Source organism: Trichosurus vulpecula, chromosome 2 (genome assembly GCF_011100635.1).
Source record: "Trichosurus vulpecula isolate mTriVul1 chromosome 2, mTriVul1.pri, whole genome shotgun sequence".
NCBI classification, from domain to species: Eukaryota; Metazoa; Chordata; class Mammalia; order Diprotodontia; family Phalangeridae; genus Trichosurus; species Trichosurus vulpecula.
Window position 1 is genome coordinate 290,979,369 of NC_050574.1, and position 22,869 is coordinate 291,002,237.

General features: G+C 35.6%; 1 protein-coding gene across 1 annotated transcript in view; it reads right to left on the bottom strand.

Annotated features, from left to right (window-relative positions):
- RAB3GAP1 (RAB3 GTPase activating protein catalytic subunit 1) overlaps positions 1 to 22,869 on the bottom strand; it is a 102,408-nt gene that overhangs the window by 59,382 nt on the left and 20,157 nt on the right. The window contains exons 4-5 of the mRNA XM_036744727.1: positions 8,796 to 8,928; positions 6,104 to 6,182 (exon numbers count right to left, since the gene is read on the bottom strand). Of these exons, the coding sequence (XP_036600622.1) occupies positions 6,104 to 6,182; positions 8,796 to 8,928 (212 nt within the window). The remainder of the gene's footprint in view (positions 1 to 6,103; positions 6,183 to 8,795; positions 8,929 to 22,869) is intronic.

Sequence of the window (22,869 nt, forward strand, 5' to 3'; positions counted from 1 at the left end):
AATTTCAGAAAATCACAGTTTCTTGATGCTAGCAAGATGTATTTAAGAAAAGGTATATACATTTCACTACCAAAAAGGAAAGATGGGAACTGATGAAATCTGAATTTTTTAATAGTAGTTTAACATGTAAAAGATTGAGTTTTCTTTGCTTCTTATTCACAGAAACATTCTTATTATTTTCTCATGACTTTGCATTTACAAATTAGGGAAAAAGGAAACACTGGGAAATAGTCTGCCCTTGGAGATTCAGAAAGTACTAAAATATGGCCAGTTATGATCAGAAAGCATTGAAAAAGGTCTGATGAGAGAACAGGATAAAGGACTAAGAGACTAAGAAACCAAAGTTCCAGAAATGGCAGGGGAAAAAAAGGCTTGTCAGTCTGAGGAGAATAAATACTCATTTCTCAAAATAAAAAAGCCACAATGATGTTTTGAAAAGGCTCCAAATCATTAATTATTTAAAAACGCAAATTAAAACAACTCTGAGGTTCCACCTTATACCCAATAAGATTAGCAAAAAATGACTATGTTTGAAGGGGCTGGAGTAGCACAAGCACAATAATATACTGGTGGGGTCGTAAACTCATCTAGCGATTCTAGAAAACAATTTGGTACCATGCCCAGAAAGACACTTAAATGCATATACCCTTTGAGATCCTGAAAAATCAGAACTAAAAACATACACGAAAGGATTACACTTTTTGTTATAATGAAGAACTAGAAAATAAAGCAATACCCATCAATTCGGAAATGGCTAAACAAACGTAATATAGGAATATGAAGAAATATTAGTACACCAGAAGAGAGGGTAAAAGGGACAAATTCAGAATAACCGGGGAAGACTTGTATGAACTGATGTAAAAGGAACAAAATGAGCACAACTAGAACATTTTATAATAAGTATAACTTTGTAAAGGAAAACAATTTTGAAAGACTTAAGGACCTTGGTCAATCAAATGAAAGACTACAGAAGAATGATGATAGATAACGCTCCCTGCCTAGCAAGTGAAGAATGAGACATATATTTTGTGATATAGCCAATAGGTAGATTTGTTCTACTTAACTACACTTGTTTAAAAAAAAAAAGAGGGCTTTTATTTTGGGGGAGAAAAAAAGCTAATGGAGATTGGAGAAGAGTGATATTGATCTAAAGGAAAAAAAGATTAAAAGAACATCAACATCAAGAAACGTTTAAAAATACACAAAAGAGGTAAGAAAGAAGTTCCGATGGGGACAAAGGCAAGCAGAGTAGTGTCGGTTGTCATGTTAAATCTAATACATACCTTTATACAGACTTTTAAAAACATAAGCTATATGTAATGCACATTAAAGTTTCACATGCAATCCTCTATAAACATTCATGTCTGTTGTGGTTTGTCAAGTTCTTAATAAAAACAATAATAAAAAATTTCAAGACTTTTTGGAAATAAAATCAATCTTAAAAGGAGCTAATATATTTTAGGGTATCAAAATATTAAACAATTACTCTCTATCGTACAACTATAGAATGTTTATAATACTCTAAGTTGAGAATAAAAATAGAATTGTAAAACAACTCTCTTTCTCCTAAATCTGTTCTTTTTTCTTCCTTTAACTTATTTAACTAGACCTGTAACCAGACTAAAGCTTAACCTTCACATAATTTTGCAAGTATTGAGCTATGATGTGAAATTTTACATTCAAATGCTCTATATGTTTACAATTTATTAAATGTGTTCTTGATAACATGAAAATACATTTTAGAAAATGTAATACACTTTACATTTTGTGTAGCAAAATTATATTTTATACATCATAGATTTTAGAAAAGAAAATTATTTTCTGATATGTATCTATAATTCCATTAAGTTGATATTCACATTTTGAACACATCTTAAGATTTACCTCATAAAATGTGCATAAAAAGAGTTTTGGTCCTTTAGTCATCTTAAATAACTCCTGTTTTGTAAGGTTTTTTAAATCTTCAAGTGCCATAGAAGTGTGAGATAAATATGATGAGATATTTCCATTGCATATTTATTTCTCAGTCTTTAAAAGCTGATATCCATCAAATTGAGGTGTTAGAAATATTTTTAGTGAAATATTAAGTACTTTAAATATAGAAGAGGATTAGTATAGTGTTCTAGAGTATACCAAAGAGACACCAAAAGAGAGACCATGATTCTGTGGAACTTACAATTCGGAAAACAAACACATATATACAACTTTTTTACTCAAGACAGCCCCTCACTCAAGCCTTTGTTAAAAATAGGTATTTAATTTAAACCCAATTCTAAAAAACATGGTTATCTCATTTCTAATGCAATGAAAACAAAACAAAAACCCCAAAAGTTGGGAGGGAGTACAATTATAATAGCTTGCCAAAATACTTGCTTGACAGAACTAGGAGGACAAAATAACCTATTAAAAATCATAAAACAATAAAATTACAGCAATTTGGAGTTATCTAGAATAGAGTCAAACAACTGTACAAAGTAATAAGAGGAAGGTATCAGTGTGTTTACAATAGAGGCCTCAAATTCCGTTCAGTGGAATCAGATTAAAATGATACTGGAAATGTTTAATAAAATAAATACAATACAGCATAGATAATGTTAACTTGTGGTTTTCTATGTCAATATGGGCCCACAGGGATCCCTTTCTACTGCAATTTGACACCCCTTTATTATAATACAGTACAGCAACGGATGTTCATAGTAACTGAGTAATAAAGAAAAAATAAGAGTATACTCAATATAATCTGTTCAAATCAAGGAAATATGTAATACATTTTAAAATTATTTCCATTCCAAAATGATCAAAACACAAAAAAAATCTGGTGCTTTAGTACTTTTCTATAAACCTTATTTCATACTTTTTATAAACCTATTTTTATAAACCTTACTTTACTGTTCAGTCATCTGGTAAATTCACTTATCAGGTATAGTCTACTCTCTAATAAGTCTGATAAATGATGATAAATCAATGTAGTGGGGTACAGGTGCCAGATAACAAGTCCCTTCTCCCAGTATGCCCTAGCATGTCAAAAAAAGTTCACAGGTATGTTACAGACTGGGAGGCACTGATGTAAACTGTGTTGGAGAAAAACGGTAAGAGAGGGGTCTACATAAGCAAGTATTTTGACAAAACATTTATTAAACACCTATGTGTAAAGCACTCTGTTAGACACTGGGGATACAAAGGAAAATAGAAAAAGTCTTACGTTCTCAAAAAGTTTGTATTTTACTGGAAGAATATTATCTGGACATACAACAATAGGTCAGCACAACAGCCCAGTAGACCTTCTGTTTGGTAATCAGTCTAATACCTCTTCTCTCTTTTGGAGCCTCCAAACACTGAGCTAGCTCTGGCAATACATGCATCAATCTCATTATCAATGTGTATATCCCTGGAAAGTACACTACCAAGGTAAGTGAACTTATCCATAGCATTCAAAACTTCTCCATTTGCTGTAACTGATGGTTCCACATATGGATGGTGTGGTGGTGACTGATGGAGTACCTGTTTTCTTGGTGTTAAATGTTAGGCCAAAATTAGCACAAGAAGCAGAGAAGTGATCCATACTTTGTTGCATCTCAGCTTCAGAGGTTGCACTGAGTGCACAATCATCTGCAAACAGAAAATCACATATCCACACTTCTTCCACTTTGGTCTTCGCATGTAGCCTTTTCAAGTTGAAGTCTACCAGTGCCACACCTGGAAACTGAATCACTTACATTTGAATTGTCTTAGAAAGATTCTGAAGATCACCTGGCAGGATAAGGTACCAGACACTGAGGTCCTTACTAGCATTCAAACTCTGCTTCAGAGAGTGCAACTCCGATGGGTTGGCCATGTCGTCCGACTGCAAAATGTACACTTGCCAAAAAAGACTATTTTATGGAGAACTCACACAGGGCAAGTGTTCACATGGTGGTCAGAAGAAGTGATCCAAGGACACTCTCAACGTCTCTCTCCAGAACTTTGGAATTGATTATGTGACATAGGAGACACTGGTACAGAACCACTCAGCATGGCATGTCCACATCAGAGAAGGTGCTGTGCTCTGAGCAAAGCATTATTAAGACAGCTCAAAGGAAATACAGGATGTGCAAATTTGGAGTATCCACCCCAAATGTTCACATGGACTATTTGTGCCTGACTTGTGGTAGAGCATTCTGAGCTCATACTGGTCTGATGAGCCACAGGCGGACACACTGAAACTTGACTCTAGCATAGTGATGTCATTTTGGTCCTCTTCCAGAACAAAGAACAACAGCCAACTATCTGGACCAATCTCATAAGGTGGGTGTTATTATTATTCCCATTTTAAAGATAAGGAAATTAAGGCAGAGAAAGGTTAAGTGACTTGCTGAAGGTCACACAGCTAGTACATGTTTCAGGCAGAATTCAAACTCAGGTCTTCCTGACTCCAAATCCAACATTCAATTCACTGAGCCATCTAGCTATTTCTTAATTACTAAGTCTAATGGCAATTTCTTGATTCTCATCCTTCCTGACTTCTCTTGTCCCTTATGACACTGTCAATAACCTTCATTTCCTGGAAACTCCTCTCTAGATTTTTGTGACACTGCCATTCCTTAGATTTCTTCTTACCTACATAACTACTTAAGTACATATCTTCTCAGTCTCCTTTCCTGGATCTTCATCTAAATTATACCCATTAACCATGGGTGTCCTACAAGACTAACCTGGGCTTTTTCCTCTATAATTTCTTCTTTGGTGGTCTTGTCACCATCCACCCAGTCACTTAGGCTCAAAACCTTGGTGTTGTCGACAATTCCTCAGTCGCTCACCCCACATATCCACCCTGTTGAAAAATCCTGCTATTTCTATCTTCACAATACCCATTCTCTCAACCCACAAAGCCACTACTCTCCTACTACAGGCTCTCACAAGCTCTTGCCAAGGCAACTGCAACAGCCTTCCAATTTGTCTTCTTGATGTTAAGGGGTCCCTGGAATTTATCTTTTTGAGTTGCCATGTTTTCCACAAACACTGGACCCAGAACATGCAGGAAACCCCGAATGTGTCAAGGACAAAGTACCTTGCCCTACCCTAGCTGACACCCCAATCTGAATTCCCTGTGTGTTCCTGAAAGGTAAGACAGGTGCCAGCCAGTCTATGCCAAGTTGGGAAAACGCTTGTGCAGCTGGGGTCCTTTGCAGATAAATGGACCCTCCTATCTTCAGAGTCTAGTGGTTCCCAAGGGGTTTTGTCCTGAAACTTCCCCGTCTCATACCACGCCCCTTCCTGTTTTCTCCTCTTCCTTTTGTTGTACTGTCATAAATATACAAACTTCTGTAAGGACTACGAACTCTCTAGATTCCACATGCAAGTTCACTTCTCTTGTAATAAATCTGGTTTTCACGTGAGTCTCATGACATTGTGGTTGCTTGTTGACACCACCAAATAACACCCCTCTTCCCCAATCAATAAACTCCAATATTTCCCAATTACCTCCAAGTCAGTTTAGCAATGAAAGCCTTTCCTACCTTTCCAGTCTTATATTTTACAGTGTTTCACTCTTTGATACAGCTATACTGGCTTACTTGCTCTTCCTTACACACAATACTTCATCTGTTTTGCAGTGGCTGTTCTTTATAAATGGAATTCTCTCCCTCTTCACCTCTGCCTCCTAGATTCCCTGACTTACTTCAAGATTCAGCTCAAATCTCATCTTCTACAGAAGACTTTTTCTGTACCAACCCACCCTTCCCTGCTAGTACCCTGCCCTCTGAGATTACCTCCCATTTAAAATGTATATACTTTATATTTACATAGTTATTAGCATATAGTCTCTTCCATTAGAATGTGAACTTCTGGAGAGAAGGGAGGGTGTTTTTGCTTTTTGTTGTATTCTCAGAGCTTGGTATAGTTCCTAGCACATAGCAATCACTAAATAAATGCTTTGTAACTGACTAGCTAACCAATATTTTCATGCTGAATCATACTCAAAAAGCTTCTTTCACATTCCAAATAAAGTTCCAAATAAAGAATATCAAATATCCTGTTAGTTATCTCTGAAATATAATCATAATTATGTACTGCTCTGAATTATATACCTTAAAATACCAAAAAAATCAATAAAATGTACACATACCATCTTACCAGGCAATGAGCTCTAGGAGGAAAGTCATTGTTCATGCATAGCAAATCTTGCATAGATTGTGGAATAGCATCTGTGAAAACATGTAATTTTAAAGAAGTCAGTATCTTTTCATTGCAAGGGAGAAACCTATTAAACATTTAGAGAAAATGCCTTATTTATCTGGTTTTACCATCTGTTTAAAATTATATCATTTTAAAATATTTTGAGAGAACCTAAACTCCTCAAGGGCAAGGGCCTTCATTTTTTTCTTTGTATCCCTGGGGTCTGACACAAAGTAGGTACTTAACTGCTGAACTAACAGACAAAATTAGATTACCCAAAAAAGAGGAAAATTATCCCCAAGCCTATATACTCTAGTCTATTGGTTCTCAAACTTTTTAGTCTCAGGGCTCCTTACACTCTTAAAAATTACTGAGGACCCCAAAGAGATGTGTTTACCTGGGTTATATATATATCGATATTTATCATATCAGAAATTTAAAATGTTTATTAAAAGATTTATTCAATCATTTAAAAATAGCAATAATCCCATTATGTGCTAATATAAATAACACTGAAAAATGAAAATTGAAACTATATGGAAAAAATGAAAAATAACTATTTTCCAAAACGAATAATTTTAAAAGTAGCATTGTTTTAAATATTTTTGCAAATCTGTTTAATGTCTGGTTTAGTAGAAGACTTCTGGATCCTTATATCTGCTTCTGCATTCAATCTGTTTCAATGTTATTTTAGATGAAGAAAATCTAGCCTCATATAAATATGTAGTTGGAAAAGGGAGGAACATTTTAACTGGCCAATAATGCCTTAGTATTACTACAAAAATAGTTTTGACCTCTAAGACCCCCTAAAATAAGACCCCACAGGGGTCCATGGACCACCCTTGAGAACTGCTGGTCTAGTTTACTGCCGCTGTGCCTAAAGCACGGCAAGCAATGGTTCACTGCCATTTCTCCTAGAATGGTTCTTTATGACACTGTTTCCCTGAAAATCAAAAATTCTGCTTCAAAATTTACTAACACTGTGGAATTTTCCCAAATTATTCTATTTCTGCCTCTGGCCATTTAAATACTAATAACCAATTGTCTATCTTTCCACTTCTATCCATGTATTCCTTTTGTTAAAATATTTAGTTAGGTTTTGCCCTTCATGTTCAAAGATGATACTATTGATCATTAGTACCACTTACATGTTGCTAAAAAAAAAAAGGCCAATGTGCCAACAGTAGTAGTAGTCTCTTCCTTGTTACAAAAAGCAAACGACAAACCTATGTCCTTTTATGAGTAACTATCCCATCTATTTTGTAAATCTGCATTCAGAATATACAGAACATTTAAAATCTGGCATTCTGCAAATGAGCAACTCCTCTGAATTGGAAAGATTTGGTTTCTCAAGCTGTTCCGATAAAGGAAGTTAGAAGATACTGACCCACAACAGTTCACTTGAATCTAGGAGTTACTGTTCTGCATGCAATTCCGAGCATTAATTGCTTCTAGAACCGTCAACTTCCAGGGACATTACGTAGCCTATAAAGCATGTCTATGTAAATATAGTTCTACAAAAACATACCATAAACTATTCCCTGCCCTCGTATTCTATACTGTAATCTTCCTTCCCTGCTGGTCTCAAACACATCCATCAAATAATCTTGCACTCTTACTACCCTGGCCTGAAAACGCTTTCTTAAAGCATCATCTTATACCTGACATACTTCCCTGCAATGTCTTCTATGATTAAAAAGAGCTCTGAAAATTATACCTCCTTCCATAAAGTATTTCTGCATTGATTACAAGAAAGCAGATAACTTCACTTTCCTTCAATCTGGACAAAGAAATACCACTAACATTCTTTGACTACATTCCTTTGCCTATAGCTCTCAATTGTACTTATCTCTCAAATATAATTTATTTTTCAATCACGCCTTTTAACAAAATTTTGTTGGTCTGATTTTGATATGCTTTAAAAAATATACTATGCATATATACAGATATATGGGAATATATCTGTATATATGCAGATATACAGGCATACATCTGTACATATACATTCATACACACACACACACACACACACACACGCTCCCTTGATACCCATCGTAGGTCATAAATCTGAGAAGCCAGTTATCATCTGTGTAATTCTTCCTAACATTTAACAAAAGTTTTTGATGATGATGAAACAAAGAATATGTTAAAATATGAAGGAATGGGGAAGGAGGTAAGAGGAAAGTGGAAGGTCACAAGGTTATCTAATTAATTTCAACACAAAAATAGGGTAAAATGCACAAACCCTATAATCAATTTTCCCAATTTTGTTTTGACTCAAGAGCATTTGAATTTTATTACACCTTTTCTACTTTTTTTCCTCAAGAAGGTATAGATAGTTATGAGATCCTCATATGTTTAATAAGCTGCTTATTCAAATTAAAAACAAATATAACTGCTTAGTTCTCTGGGATTTGGAAGGACTATCCTCAACAGAAAACTTCTCATTTAAAAATTAATGATACAGTTTTATTATGAAAAGCATAGATTTCAGACATGGCATAGCTATTAAAAATTTCTAAGAAATGCTTTCATTAGAAATACTTGAAGTTTATAATGAAGTTATTAAGTTGTTTTTTTCCATAATTAAGAACCAACTTTTAAATGGGAAGAGTTAAAAATACACAGCAAAACTTATCTACCTTCTAATACTTCTTCTTTTCCTTCTTTATCACTGGATTCTTGCACAAGAAAATGATGAGTGATTGAAAACTTGAAGTCAGCAAAGGAAATTTCATCTGATTTTTCCTCCCATGTGCCACTAGTAAATATACCCTGCATTTAAAAAGAAAATTATTCAACCTTTTCCATACTTTTATTGTTTCCATTCTGTATATATTGGTCATTGGATTTTTTTCTCCCTCTCCTACCCAAAACTATAAAGCATCAAACTACAAGCATGCCTCAATTTGAAGAGGAGAAGGGAGAGAAAAAAGAAAATTCCAATTTACAAGAACAATAAATTAAAGAGTGACTTTGTTGTTAAAAACAAAAAATAACCAAGCTATTCTAAGACTTTTTTTCAGCTTCATCAACTTCATTTTTAGTTTTTGAAATTGTTGCTGAAATAACTTTTCACATCAGATTCATTTCTAAATATATCCTCCCCTCCTGAATTCAGTGAGCCACCCTTAAAACAAAGAATTTTTTTAAAATAGAAAAAATGGCTCAGTAAAATCAATCTATATAAAAACAGAGTTTGGCGATACATGCAGAATTCCATATCAACAGCTTTCTATCGCTGCAAGAAGGATGGTGTATTTCTCAAGCACTCTCCAGGTCCACACTTCTTGGTCATTAGAATTACAGTGTCAGTTTCAGCTTAGTTTTGTTATTGTTGTTTTTATTTCCATTCACACTGTTGTACTAAGATATTTGATTTACACTAGTTTTCAAGCATATGTAAGTCATTAAAAATGAGTTCGATTCGTAAGTAAAATCTTTTGTATCAACAAAAGTCCATGTCATGTTACAACGCAGATTAAAAGGTTATACGCAAATAGCAGAACCTCTATCAGAATAATCACATACATAATCTACCTTATCTACTTTGTTGGCATTATCAGTTATATATTGCTTTCGGTTCATTCTACTCTCCAAAATGGACCATTAGCTTTTCACAAATCTAATTTTGTACTCCTGGCCTCCCTACTTTAATATAAGCCCTACACCATTCCTAGAACCCATTCCTTCTCATCATTTCACCTAATAAAATGCTCTTCCTTTCAGGTTCAGTTAAAGTACCACCTTCCATGAAGCCTTCCTTGATTTTCCAAACTGAAAATGATCTCCTCAAATTTTCCTATAACACTTTGGTGAGTCTTTCCTTTTCCCTAATTATACTCTACTTTTTGTGTATTATGTCCTACCATACTTTTTGTGTACATAATATATCCCTACCCCACCCCCAACTCTCCGTTTGATTATAAGATTCTATTCTGTAAGACAGACACACTTCCATCTTTCATCGTTGTATTCCTAGAGCCTAGCTGGATGCACTAAACATATTAAGCTTAGTAAATGTTTGTGGAATTGAAGCATTGGAAACAAAGAAATAATAATAAAACTAGTTTTACTTATATAGATTACATATCATTATCTAGAGTTAAGTAGGAAAATAAATATTCACTGTCAGAAAATTCTCAATGCAGTTCTCCAAATCCTTATTCCCAGATGACATTGCATTACTTTCATTGAGCCCCACAAAACTACAAATGACTTTTCTGTAAAATTTTACAGCAATAAAAAAGATGGGTTTTAGTGATCCTACTACTAGAACTAAATTATTTTTAAGCAAAAGAAAGACTTACTGGTATAAAAAATATTCATAGCAGCTTTATTTACAATAGCAAAAATCCGGAATGACTGAAGAATGGCAGAACTGTGATCCATCATCTCGGTCAATCAACCCCTTCTTTCTACTCATAAAACCAACTTAATCCAGGCTTTCATCACCTCTCAACTATATTACAGCAACAGCCTCCTGACTGTTCTCCCTGATTCAAGTCTCCCACCATTCCAAGCCCCTCTTACATCCTGCTGCCAAAGTGATTTTCCTTAAATACATACATGACCTTGACACACCTCTGCTCAAAAAACTACAGAGGCTCTCTACTGTATCTAGGATAAGATTTTGGTGGCTTGAGAACCTGGCCTCAACCTATCTTTCTAGCCTTATTAGGTTACTCCCCTTCCCATGCTCTTCAATTCAGGCAAAATGGCATTCTCTTTGTTCCTCCCATGACACTCCATCTACCATCTTCCTGCCTTTGCCCTGGCCAAGCCACATGACCAAAATGTATTACCTCCGGACCTTTCTCTCAAAAAATCCTACTCTTCCTTCAAAGCACAAGTCACGTATTTCTTCTACAGGAGCCCTTTCCTGACTTTCCCCCTCAAATACTAGTACCTTCCCTTCCAAACTGCCTTTTATTTAACTCCTTTATATTTATTCTGTACTTATATATGTACTAGTTGTCTTCATTAGAAAGTAAGCTCCTTGAAAATCAAGATTCTTTGGGGGTAGCTAGGTGGCACAGTGAGTAGAGCACTGGCCCTGGAGTCAGGAAGACCTGAGTTCAAATATGACCTCAGACACTTGACACATGTACTAGTTGTGTGACCTTGGGCAAGTCACATAACCTCAATTGCCTTGCCAAAAAAAAAAAAAAAGGAAAAAAGGAAAAGAAAGTAGAGATTCTTTCAGTCTATTTGTATTCCCTGAGTTTAATACATAGTAGGTGACTAATAAATATTTCCTTATTGATTGATATCAATATGACAGAATATTACTGAAGCATAAGAAATTGAAAATATGAAAAATACAAATATGAAGAGATATGAAGTGATGTGGTAAACGGAGAATCTGACTACACACACACACACACACACACACACACATATATGTACATATCCTGACTAAAAGTTAATAATTACAGCAACAAAATCTACAAAACAGGAAAAAAGATCAAGAAAAATATTTTAAAAAATTTTTACAAGTTGTAAATAATTTCTAATTTATGCTCTTGTAATAATTTTAAAATTATGATTCTTAAGCTTAAGGTAAACTAATTCAGAAACAATTTTAAGATATAGCATCTAACCACTCATGCTAAAAACAAAGTGGATAAAAATTGCATATTGCCCATATTGTGATATTTACATGTATGGACAACCCACTGAATTAGTCTACCAATTCTGCAGACGGATAATAAAATGTGCAAGAATGGAGGTTGAAGAGTTTGAGCTTGATTGCGTTTGGGAAATTATACGGGGTTTTCAATGACTCCAAGCTGCTAGCTGCTGCAAAAGTTTTAACATCAACATATTCCTGATGAAGCTACAAGGCTGAAAATCACGTAACAGTATGGTCTCTGGAGAATTAAGATTGCAAGTAACACAAATGGCAAATGAAAGATGTACAGTGGGTGTGAACAGGCAATGTATTAACAAGGACAAAGATACACTATTTCTCAGGGTTTTTTTCTCCCTCAATTTTTATGCACTGCACATAAAGATACACAAAAATATAAAATTCACTCAGAACCAGAGAGATACAACATACAGGATACATACAAAGTAAGTAACAAATGATTTGCAGGGAGAGAGACACTAATAGCAGAGAGTCAGGAAGACCTCTTGAACGAAGGAGCATTTGATGAGCTTCAAAGAGACTGAGACTTCTACAAGGAGATGTCAAGACTAGAGCAAGAGTACAGAGGGATTCGAATGCCAGAAGACTTCATATTTTATCTTAGAGACAATAAAAACCCAGAAACCTATTGAGTAGGGGAGTAGTATGGCCAGACCTATGCTTTAGGAATATTAATTTGAGAATCCTTAAGGAGCTTCTATTTGAGGACGACCCTGATGTCCCAGGCTAACAGTGCTGTCTTCTTGCAAATACTTCCAGAGCCCTTTGAGTTTTTTGGTTGTTTTGTTTTATTTACCATTTTTACTGGCTACCCCGAATTACACTTCTTTAGATTTTTCATATGGTATTCTATGCCCCACCACTGCCCAGGTTCCTTGAGGGCAAGGACTACTTTACAGCACTATTCCTTGCACAAAGATATCTGTCAAAAATTTGAATTAAAGCAAATGTTTGCATGGACCCTTTGAGTGAATAAGCACAGACTGCCAACATGGAGGAAAGAGTTTTCAAGGATAGCCATTAAGAACTATAATTCAACTTAAACCCAACAAACTATGAACAATCAAGGAATTGATTATGGATGGTTATTAACTGAGAAGGTCTCCCAGCTAAAAAACAAAGTGAAAGGACTTTAGGAATGCCATTCTATGCTCAAGTTTTATTAGAGAGGAAGGAGTATTTTGTGACAGAATGGAAAAAATACAAAAAGAAACTCAGAAGCAAAAGGATGCTAAGAAGGCAGAGGAGAATAAAAACATATGTAATATATATACTTATGTATATGTGTGCATAGGTAAATAATGCTTCTTAATTAGATGAATGCAACTGAAAAAAAGAAAAAAAAACTGCACCCCTGAAGCTACATAATAGATATGAAGCTCTTTGGGGGAAATCCTTAAACTGTTTTTTGTTGTTTGAAGAAGGAAGTTTTAGGATGGAAACAATAAAATTCGATCTGAGATATAAATAAACCTCCTTAAGTTCTTTCAGCTCCTGTGGTTTTAATAATATTTACATGTAGATGACTCCTAGATTAGTGATATGTGTAAATAAAATCTCCAATCTTCTAAACTCTAATCCTGCATCACCAACTGGCCACTGAAGTGGATGTTTCATAGGCATCTCGTACTCAACATGTCCAAAATGTAACTCATCATCTTCCCCGTCAAATCTACCCTTCTTCTGAACTTCCTTATTTCTGCTTTCTGAAAACTTCACCACCCTTCCAGTCACTCAGGTTCACTACCTCAGAGGCATCTTTGACTCCTCACTCTCCCTTCTCCCATAAATCCAATCAGTTGCCAAGTCTTGTTATTTCTAACACTCTCACCCATCCCACCCCTCTCAAAAACTCCACTCCAACATCTCTCCTCTTTCTATTCAGAAAGTCACCACTTTAGGTCAGGCGCTTCTTACCTCTTCTATAGAACACTGTTCAGTTGTTCAGTTGGATCCAACTCTTCATGACCCTGTATGGGGTGTTCTTGGCAAGGATACTGAAGTGGTTTGCCATTTCCTTCTCCAGTGGATTGTGGCAAACAGAAGTTAAGTAACTTGCCCAGGGTCACACAACCAATGAATGTCTGAGGCTGGATTTAAACTCAAGTCTTCTTGACTCCAGGCCAAGCACTCTATCCACTGAGTCACCTAGCTGTCTCCATGGAACACTGCAAGCCTCCTAAATGGTCTCCCTGCTTTGTCTCACTTGCAACTCATCTGCCATACAGCTGCCAAAGTGATTTCCTAAACTGCAGTTCTAACCACGTCACACCATTTTTCAACCAATGTCAGTTGTTCCCTATTACCTCTAAAATAAAATAAAGTCACCTATTTGGCATTTAACACAACCTAGATCTAACTTGCTTTTCATGCTTATGATGACTCGTCTTTATATACAGTCTTCAGTTGTCAAAATGGCCTTCTTGCTATTCCTTACATACAATGCTCCATCCCCAGCCTGCACCTTTGCAGATGTTATCACAATACCAGGAATGTGGTCCTTCCCATCCATAATATCTTGAGTTTCCTTCAAATCTTAGCTCTAGTGTCACTTCTTACATGCCTTTTCTGATTCTCTCAACTACTACAGAGTCTCCTCCAAAATTATCTTGTATTTACATATTTACTCTGTGTGACTTCTCACATGCCGTTTCTGATTCTCTCAACTACCACGGCCTTCTCTCCAAAATTATCTAGTATTTACATATTTACTCTGTGTGTATATATGTGTATATACACATACACACACACATTATATACTTGTCTCTCCCTCCCCCCAACCCCAAATGTAAGCTCCTTAAGGGTATGGACTTTCTTCTTTCTTTCCTTTTCCTGCCTTTCTTTTTTGTATCACTCAGGACCCAGCACAGTTCCTGGAACATAGTAAGCACTTAACAGAAGTCCATATTTGATCCTACAGGAAATAGTAACTAAACATTACTGAGCAGGGGAATGATGGATGTGTTTTAGGAATATCACTTAGGTGGTAGTGTGAAGTTCTGCCCCTTGGGGTCAATCAAAACAAGTCTCTTTCACATGATAGATCTTTAAATAAGGATAGCTATGTATAATTATGTTAGCTTTTCTGGCTACCAAATCAAGGTTGCCTCAGTAAAGGCCTCAGATCTTTTTTTCACATAAACTACTTCCAATTTACAAAGCTGATTTTTTGAACCTAAGTATAAGACTTTACACTTACTCTATTAAATTTCATTTTATTAAATGTGGCTCAGTTGATCTAGACTGGCATCTAATCCCATCCAGTTTTGAATCATCTGCAAACCTGGTAAGTATGACACTTCATTGAAAAAATCGATAAAAATGTTCAATAGCACAAGGCAAAGCACAAGCTTTAAAGCATTCCACTAGAGACTTCCTGCAATCTGGTATCAAACAATTAATGAATGACTACTCTTTGGGACTGGTCATTCAAGCAGTTCCAGATCCACCTAACCGAACTATCATACAGTCTAGACCTCTGTTGTATTCTGTCCATAAGTAAAGCATGACTTTTTCAAATGTTTTGTTGAAATCCAGATAAACTATACCTATAATATTCTGCTGATCTACCAGTCTAGTAACTGTCAAAAAAAGGGAAGTAAGATGAGTCTGGCATGATCTGTTCTTAAGGAAGTCATGCTGGTTTGTTTTAATCACTACTTCCTTTTCTACATGTTCACAAATATCTCTTTAATAAGTGTGGTACAAGATTTGCAGATTCATTTGCAATCATCTTTTTTCTGCTTTGTATATAGAAATGTTTATCTTATTTGGTGTTTATTAATCCAGAATAAGAAAAAGAAAAGAAAAGAGAAAGGAAACCAAGTTTGTGACTGAAAAATATTTTCAGGATTTAAAACTGGCATGAGGTCCTTTGTAGTTCTTGTCCCACATTTAATATATAAAAATGTTCTGGGAAAAAAGTGGCAGCATCCCACACTTCAAGAAACAATGAAGATATATAAGAATTATCAGGTAGGAAGATCCCCCCAAAAAGAGATACATCGTGTTAACTGGGCACTTCCTGTTGAATATTAAACGAGGTGACCATATATAGACTATTGAAGGCTAATCAAGAAGTGTGCTATCGTCTTATAGCATATACTAAAAACATGGCAGAGTTTGAGACTTCACTTCGTATAATTATATATTTCAGTTGCTAACTCATACTAATTATACCTCCTGTAAGTTTAAAGCTGCACTAAGAATTTTGGGACACTGTATTTTTTTTTTAATTTTATTTTAAATTTATGGAACAAAACAAGTATTTCCATAAAAGATGGCTGTACATGAAACTGCAAATCTACTATGCACAACCTGCTATTCCATTCAAATACACAAAATTATCATGTAAATTTCTTTTTCTCCCCACTTATGTAATATGCATGTGTGTGTATATGTGTGTGTATATATGTGTGTGCGCATGTACACACATATATACACATATACATATATCTGTAAAATTATTCTATACATACTTCTATTTATCAGTTCTTTCTCTAGATGTAGACAGCACCTAAACCCAGTATTCTTAGAATGTCAGAACAAGAAAGGATTTCATCCAGTCTAACATGATCATTTTATATCTACTAAAATCTTCATTTAATTGAAGAGTATATGAAAAATAGTACGTTGCAGTGGAAAGAGAACTTACTTCTAATGAGAAGGCTCGGTTTTGAAGCTCAGCTCTGGACACATACCATGACCATTAGTCAAGTTGCTTTGCTTCTCTAAAGTCTGTTTTTCCTCAACTACACAATGTGAAAGATTCTTAAATTTTCTCCTCACAGGGTTGTTATGGAAAAAAAAATACTCTGTAAACCTTAAAGTACCATATGAGTATTAATAGTAATATCAACAAATTTATTCTTAAAAGGTTCAGAAAGCAATGAAGGGAGCTATTATTCTAGACTTAATTCTGAACAAGAAAGAACTGATTCACAAATTAGAAATAAAGGGATCTGGAAAACTTGATTGTCATCTTCAAGTTCATAAAAGTCCAGGAACAAAATACTGAGAACAGTTAAATGTGCAACCTAAACTTTAGGAAAAATAGTTTTCAAAAAATCTATAGCCATGAAAAAGAGAAAGCCAACACAGCTCAAGAAGAGTTGCTTAAGGTGAAATTCTGACAATATGATCAATACGATCAAAAATAATCCTTAGGGAGAAAACCAACATAGATATACAATGAACTCAAGAAGATATAACAGAGAACAATTTTTTTTAAATAGCACAAACCTGTGAGAATAGTGTCCAAAACGGCTAATGCCTAAAATAAACTGAGGCTTGTGAAAAATGTTCAAATTAACAAAAAAAAATGCTTTTTAAAAGGCATATTCAATACATGAAGAGCAAGAAGGAAGGGATAAGCTGGCCTAGTGCTCAGGGAAGGTGGTGTAACGTTGAGAACACAGAAGAAAACATAAATAAGCAAATTCCCATTCTATTTCTTATACCAGAAGAATTGTCTTAAAACTTAAGGTCTGAAAGAAATTGTAGTCCAAGACAGGTAAGGAAATAGTAGAGCATCCCCTGGCTGCCTATCTTTAATTCATCCTTCACACAGCTGCCAAAATGATCACCTTAAGGCATGATCTATGTCGCTTCCTTGGTTAAAAATTTTCAATGGCTCTAGGATAAAATACAACCTCTTTAGCTATGCATTTAAGACCCTTCACAATATACCTCCAATGTCCTGTTCCAGTCTTATTTCACTTTATTTCACTTCGTTTACCTTACAACTAAATGAATCTTTCAAACTTGTCATGAGGTCTCTACTTCAAGGCACTGGCTCAGGCCTTTTTTTCCCCCATATCCAGAATGCACTCCTTCTTCGTTTCTGTCATCAAGAATAATTTTTCTTCAAAGTTTAACACAAGTTCCATGTGCATTCCTAATCAAATCACTGCAGCTCAATAATTGTCTCCTTCTTAAAATTTTCACTTTGTTGACTTTTCTCCTTCGCTCCATTACAACTTAATTTATGTGACACAGTATTTATAATATGTATACTGTTTCTACCCTTCTCCCAGAGAACATAAGCTCCTTGAAAGAATGCATTATGTCAAGGGCTTAGAATAAGATATTCTAGAGGACAAAAGAGCCAGAATTACAACCAAGAATCACCTACCCAGCAAACCTGCGTATAAACCTTCAGGGGGAAAACTGGACATAGAGGGCTTTTAAGAATCCTGATGAAAAGACTGGAGCTGAATAGAAAATTTGACTTTCAAATCCAAGACTCAAAGAAGCCTAAAAAAGCAAACTAGAAAGAAAAATCATAAGAGATTCATTAAGGTTAAACTGTTTACATTCCTACATGGGAAAATGATACTTGTAATTCCTAAAAATTTCTCATTATTATGGCAGTTAGAAGTATACATAGACGGGGGCACAGGTATGAGTTGCATATGATGGGATGATTATCTAAAAAAAGTAAAATTAAGAGGTCAGAAAGACAAATGCACTGGGAGAAAGGGAGAGATAGGTAGAAGGGGGAAAATTATCTGACAAAAAAAGAGGTCCAAAAGAGATTTTACAGTGGAGGGGAAGATGGGGGAAGGGAGGAGGACCATGTGAACCTTACTCTCATCAGAACTGGCTCAAAGAGGCAATAACATATGCACTCAGTTGGGTGTAGAAATCTATCTTACCATAAAGGAAAGTAGGAGGGGAAGGGGGAAAGAGAAAGAGGAGAAGCTGATAGAAAGCAAGGCAGATCGGGGGAGACAAAAGTTAGAAACAAAATAGTTTTGAGAATGGATGCGATAAGAGGAGAGAGAGAGAGCAGGATAAACAGGGGGAAAATAGGATGGAGGGAAATACATAGTAATCACTACTGTGAAAACTTTTTTTAGGAAGTTTCTCTAAGACCTCATTCTCATTTCTCAAATATTTAGAAAACTGAGACAAATTTTTAGAAATAAGAGCCATTCCTCAACTGATAAGTGACCAAAGGATAAATACAGGCAGTTTTCAGACAAAGTAAAACAAAACTATAATTGTATGAAGAAATGCTTTAAATCACTATTGATTAGAGAAATGTAAATTAAAACAACTCTGAGCTACCACCACACACCTATCAGATTGGCTAAAATGAAAGAGCAAGAAAATGATGTTGGAAGAGATATGGGAAAATTAATTAAAACACTAACACACTGTTGGTGAAGTTGTACACTGATTCAATTATTGTGGAGAGCAATTTGGACCTATGCCAAAAGGGCTATAAAACCACACATACCCTTTGACCCAGCAACATCACTATTAGGTCTGTATCCCAAAGAGATAAAAAACAAGAATATGTACAAAAATATTTACAGTAGCTCTTTTAGTGGTAGCAAAGAATTGGAAATTGAGGGGATGTCCATCAGTTGGAGAATAACTGAACAAGTTGTTGTATGATGGAATACTATTGTGCTGTAAAAAATGATGAGCAGGATGCTCTCAGAAAAACCTGGAAAGACTTACGTGAACTGATGCAAAGTGAAATGAACAGAACCAGTATAATATTGTACACAGTAACAGCAATATTGTATGATGATCTAATGTGAATAACATAGCTATTCTCAGCAATACAATGATCCAAGATAATTTTGAAGGACTTATGATGAAAGGTGCTTTCTACACCAGAGAAAGAACTGGTGGAGCCTAAATGCAGATTGAAGATACTTTTTTCCTTATTTTCCTTGGGAGAAGCAGAGGAGGGGGAGGGGAAGAGTCATCTTTGTTTTCTTTCACAGCATGACTTACTGTAACAACAATTTGGCTAGCAGTTGCTGTAGGGGTATAAGACCCAACAAGACCAGCAACAAGAGCTGCCAGCACAGGTTCTTTGATCTGCTTTTCTAAGGAAAGCAACTTTAAGGGGTTAACAATCATATTTCAATCCAACATACAAATATCATTCACTTAGTTCAGGAGGAAAAGCCAGCAACCTGAACTTCAGAGCAAATACAAACAAATTACAAACATACACAATATAAACAGACCAGATCACAATTCATAGTTACCAAAAAACCATCAATATCTGGGTTGACAAGCTGGGAGTCTCTTAGAGAGGCTGCCCAGAGTCCTACACCACTCTTCCAGTAGCTGAGAGCCCCAAGGGAGAATGCCAACCTCTCTGGGTTTATACATCTTGTTCAGGGTCAAAGGTGAGTCACACATGTGACTCACCCACATGACCTAAAAGTTTCACAAACCTAGGACTTAAACCCATGCAAACCAGGCTTTCCCTTGAAGCAAGGAGCTCATCAAAGACTCCTAATTTAATCAGTGAAACAAAGGCCAAACTCTTTAAGGGCACTCAATTAAATAAGTGCTAAAAGCCCACCTTAATTAATGACACACTTACATGGAAATGTGTTTCACACAATTACACATGTATAACCTAGATCAAATTGCCTGCTTTCACAATGCGGGTGGGGGAGGAAGGAGAAGGAGGGTGAGAATTTGGAACTCAAAATCTGAAAAAAAAAAAAAAAGAATGTTAAAATTGTTTTTACATGTAATTGGGGGGGGAATAAAATATTAAATTAATAATGTATTATGTCATTTTAAAATCCACTGCCTGGCAATGTCTTGGAAATAGGGGGCACATAACAAATGTTTATTTAATAATTTGAATTGGTGTTAATCTTCAAGTCCATCTCTATCATTTCAGTCTAGAGTTAACAAAAAAACCTTACGCACGTAACAACTACAAAATCTGTGACATGTAAAAAACCATGGAAAATGAAACCAGTCCCAAGAGGATGAAGAAAGATTAACATTCAAAAGCAGTGAAAAAGAGCTCAGAATTACAGCCTAGTGATGCTCACAATAATATCCAGTAAAATTAACAAATAGCTTATTAAGGAGATTGTTTGTGAATACTTAGACAAAGCAAGCAGAAATCACAGGGAACTAGCATAGGTTCAAAGTAAGTGTTATGCCAAAGTAACTTCATTTCATTGAAAATTTTTAACAAGGTTAGTAGTATGGTAGATCACCAAAAGGCCAGATATATACTGTATCCTGATTTCACCAAAACATTTAACAGTCTACGCAATCTGACTACAACCTACGTTTCTAATCTTAACTCACATTACCTCTATTTATACTCCATGTTCTAACCAAAGGGGATTCCATCTCCCATTCTCATTCTGTACTTTCCTTTCTCTATGCATCTGCACATGCTTTACCTCCAAAGGAAGAGTGGGTCACTCCATCAATATTCATCTACTAAAATCCCTCCCTCTGAAGTTCAACTCGACCTTTCTCTCTTAGGTTCCTGATCAGTGTTTTCAATTACCCATAAGACATCTACACCTGGGGATGCCCCACTACCATCTCACCATATTAAAGCCAATTTTAAAAATTTTTCTACAAACCTATTCCTTCTTCTGACTCAACTATTGCTATTAGTGGTACAATTCATTGTCTCCCATGTTTACCTTTCACTCTTCCTTTCCTCTTATCTCCTACAATCAACAGTTTCTCAAGTCCTATCTACTATAACACCACAGTATCTTTTGCATTCATGCCCTTTTTTTTATTACCATTGATAGTACCTTCATACACACCTTGACAAGCACTTGCATGGATTATTGCAACAATCTAACCTGTTTCCAGCCTACACTCCCTCCTCCGATCCAAGGACTCCAAGGTGTATGAATCCAAGTTACTGGGACAATGGTGGTACCTTCTAGAGAAAAACCCAAGTTTGGAAGACAGCAGAGCTTAAGGGGAAAGATGAGATCTAACTGGGCCACAGTGAGTTAAGGTGCTTGTTGAATAGCTGAGAAGAGATGGTAATGTAGAATTTGAGTTTATGAGACATTAGGGCTGCAAATTGAGGTGAACTTATCTTATAGGAGCTAAGAGATCATCAAGGAAAAGTCTAGTGAAGAGAAAAGTTGGTTCAGGGAAGAGGGTTGAGAATTATACACATTTTAAGGATGAGACAGGTAAAAAACAAACTAACAACAATGTCTGGGAGGGAATGACTGGTCAGAAAGACAGGAGAAAAAACAGGAGAGAATAGTGTCAAAAGCTGCAGACGTCAAGGAATTTGAGGTCTGAGAAAGGGCTAGTACTTAAGAAAATACTAACAACCTCAGAGAGAGTTTTAGTAGACTGGTGGTTGGAAGCCTATCTATAAGAGTTGAGTTTAAAGTGACTAGTGGTGAGAAAGTGGAAGTAGAACCAACTTTTTCTAGGGGCTTAGAAGTGAAAGGAGAAAGAAATAGGATTATAGCTAAAGGAAATGGAAGGGTCAAGTGAGGGTTTTTTAGGGTAAGAGGAGGCATGTTCAGAGCGGACAATGAATGGAGCAGAGGTACTGGATGAAGACAATTAACAGAAAAAAAAGAATAAAAGGAAGGAGTAGACTGTGAAGGACTCGAGGCTAGATTAAGATTTTGGACTTTATCCTATTAGACATTTAGGTCTAAAGTTTCTGAGCAGGGGAGAGATACGATGAAAACTGTATCAGGAAGATTAAACTGACACTGATATACTAGAAGAATTGAGAAGAGAGTGGAAATGGAAAAACCAGTTCATAGGCTTCTTTTATAACACAAGCATAAACTTTTTGTAATAGCAAAGGAATGGAAACAATACAGATGTCCATTAATTGGGTGATGGCTAAATTGGGTGAAAATAATGATAGTGTTGTACAATAAGAAACAATAAATTCAGAGAATTTAGAGAAGTATGGGAAGACTTATGTGAACAAATACAGATTTAAGTATTAGAATGGGGAAATAATATATACAATGAAAAGAGAAATGGAAAGAACAAAAAGAAATAAAAGAAAAAGAAACTAAATGATATGTAATAATGGCCAAGCCTGACCCTACAGAAGAGGTGAACTTATCTCATAGGAGCTAATGAGATCATCAAGGAAAAGTCTAGTGAAGAGAAAAGTTGGTCCAAGGAAAAGGTTTGAGAATTATATACATTTTAAGGGTAAGAAAGGTAAAAAAACTAACAAAGGTGTCTGAGAGGGTATGACTGGTCAGAAAGACCTCCTTTTCTCTTCTAGAGGTGGGGGACTGTGGATGGGGACCATAGTATAT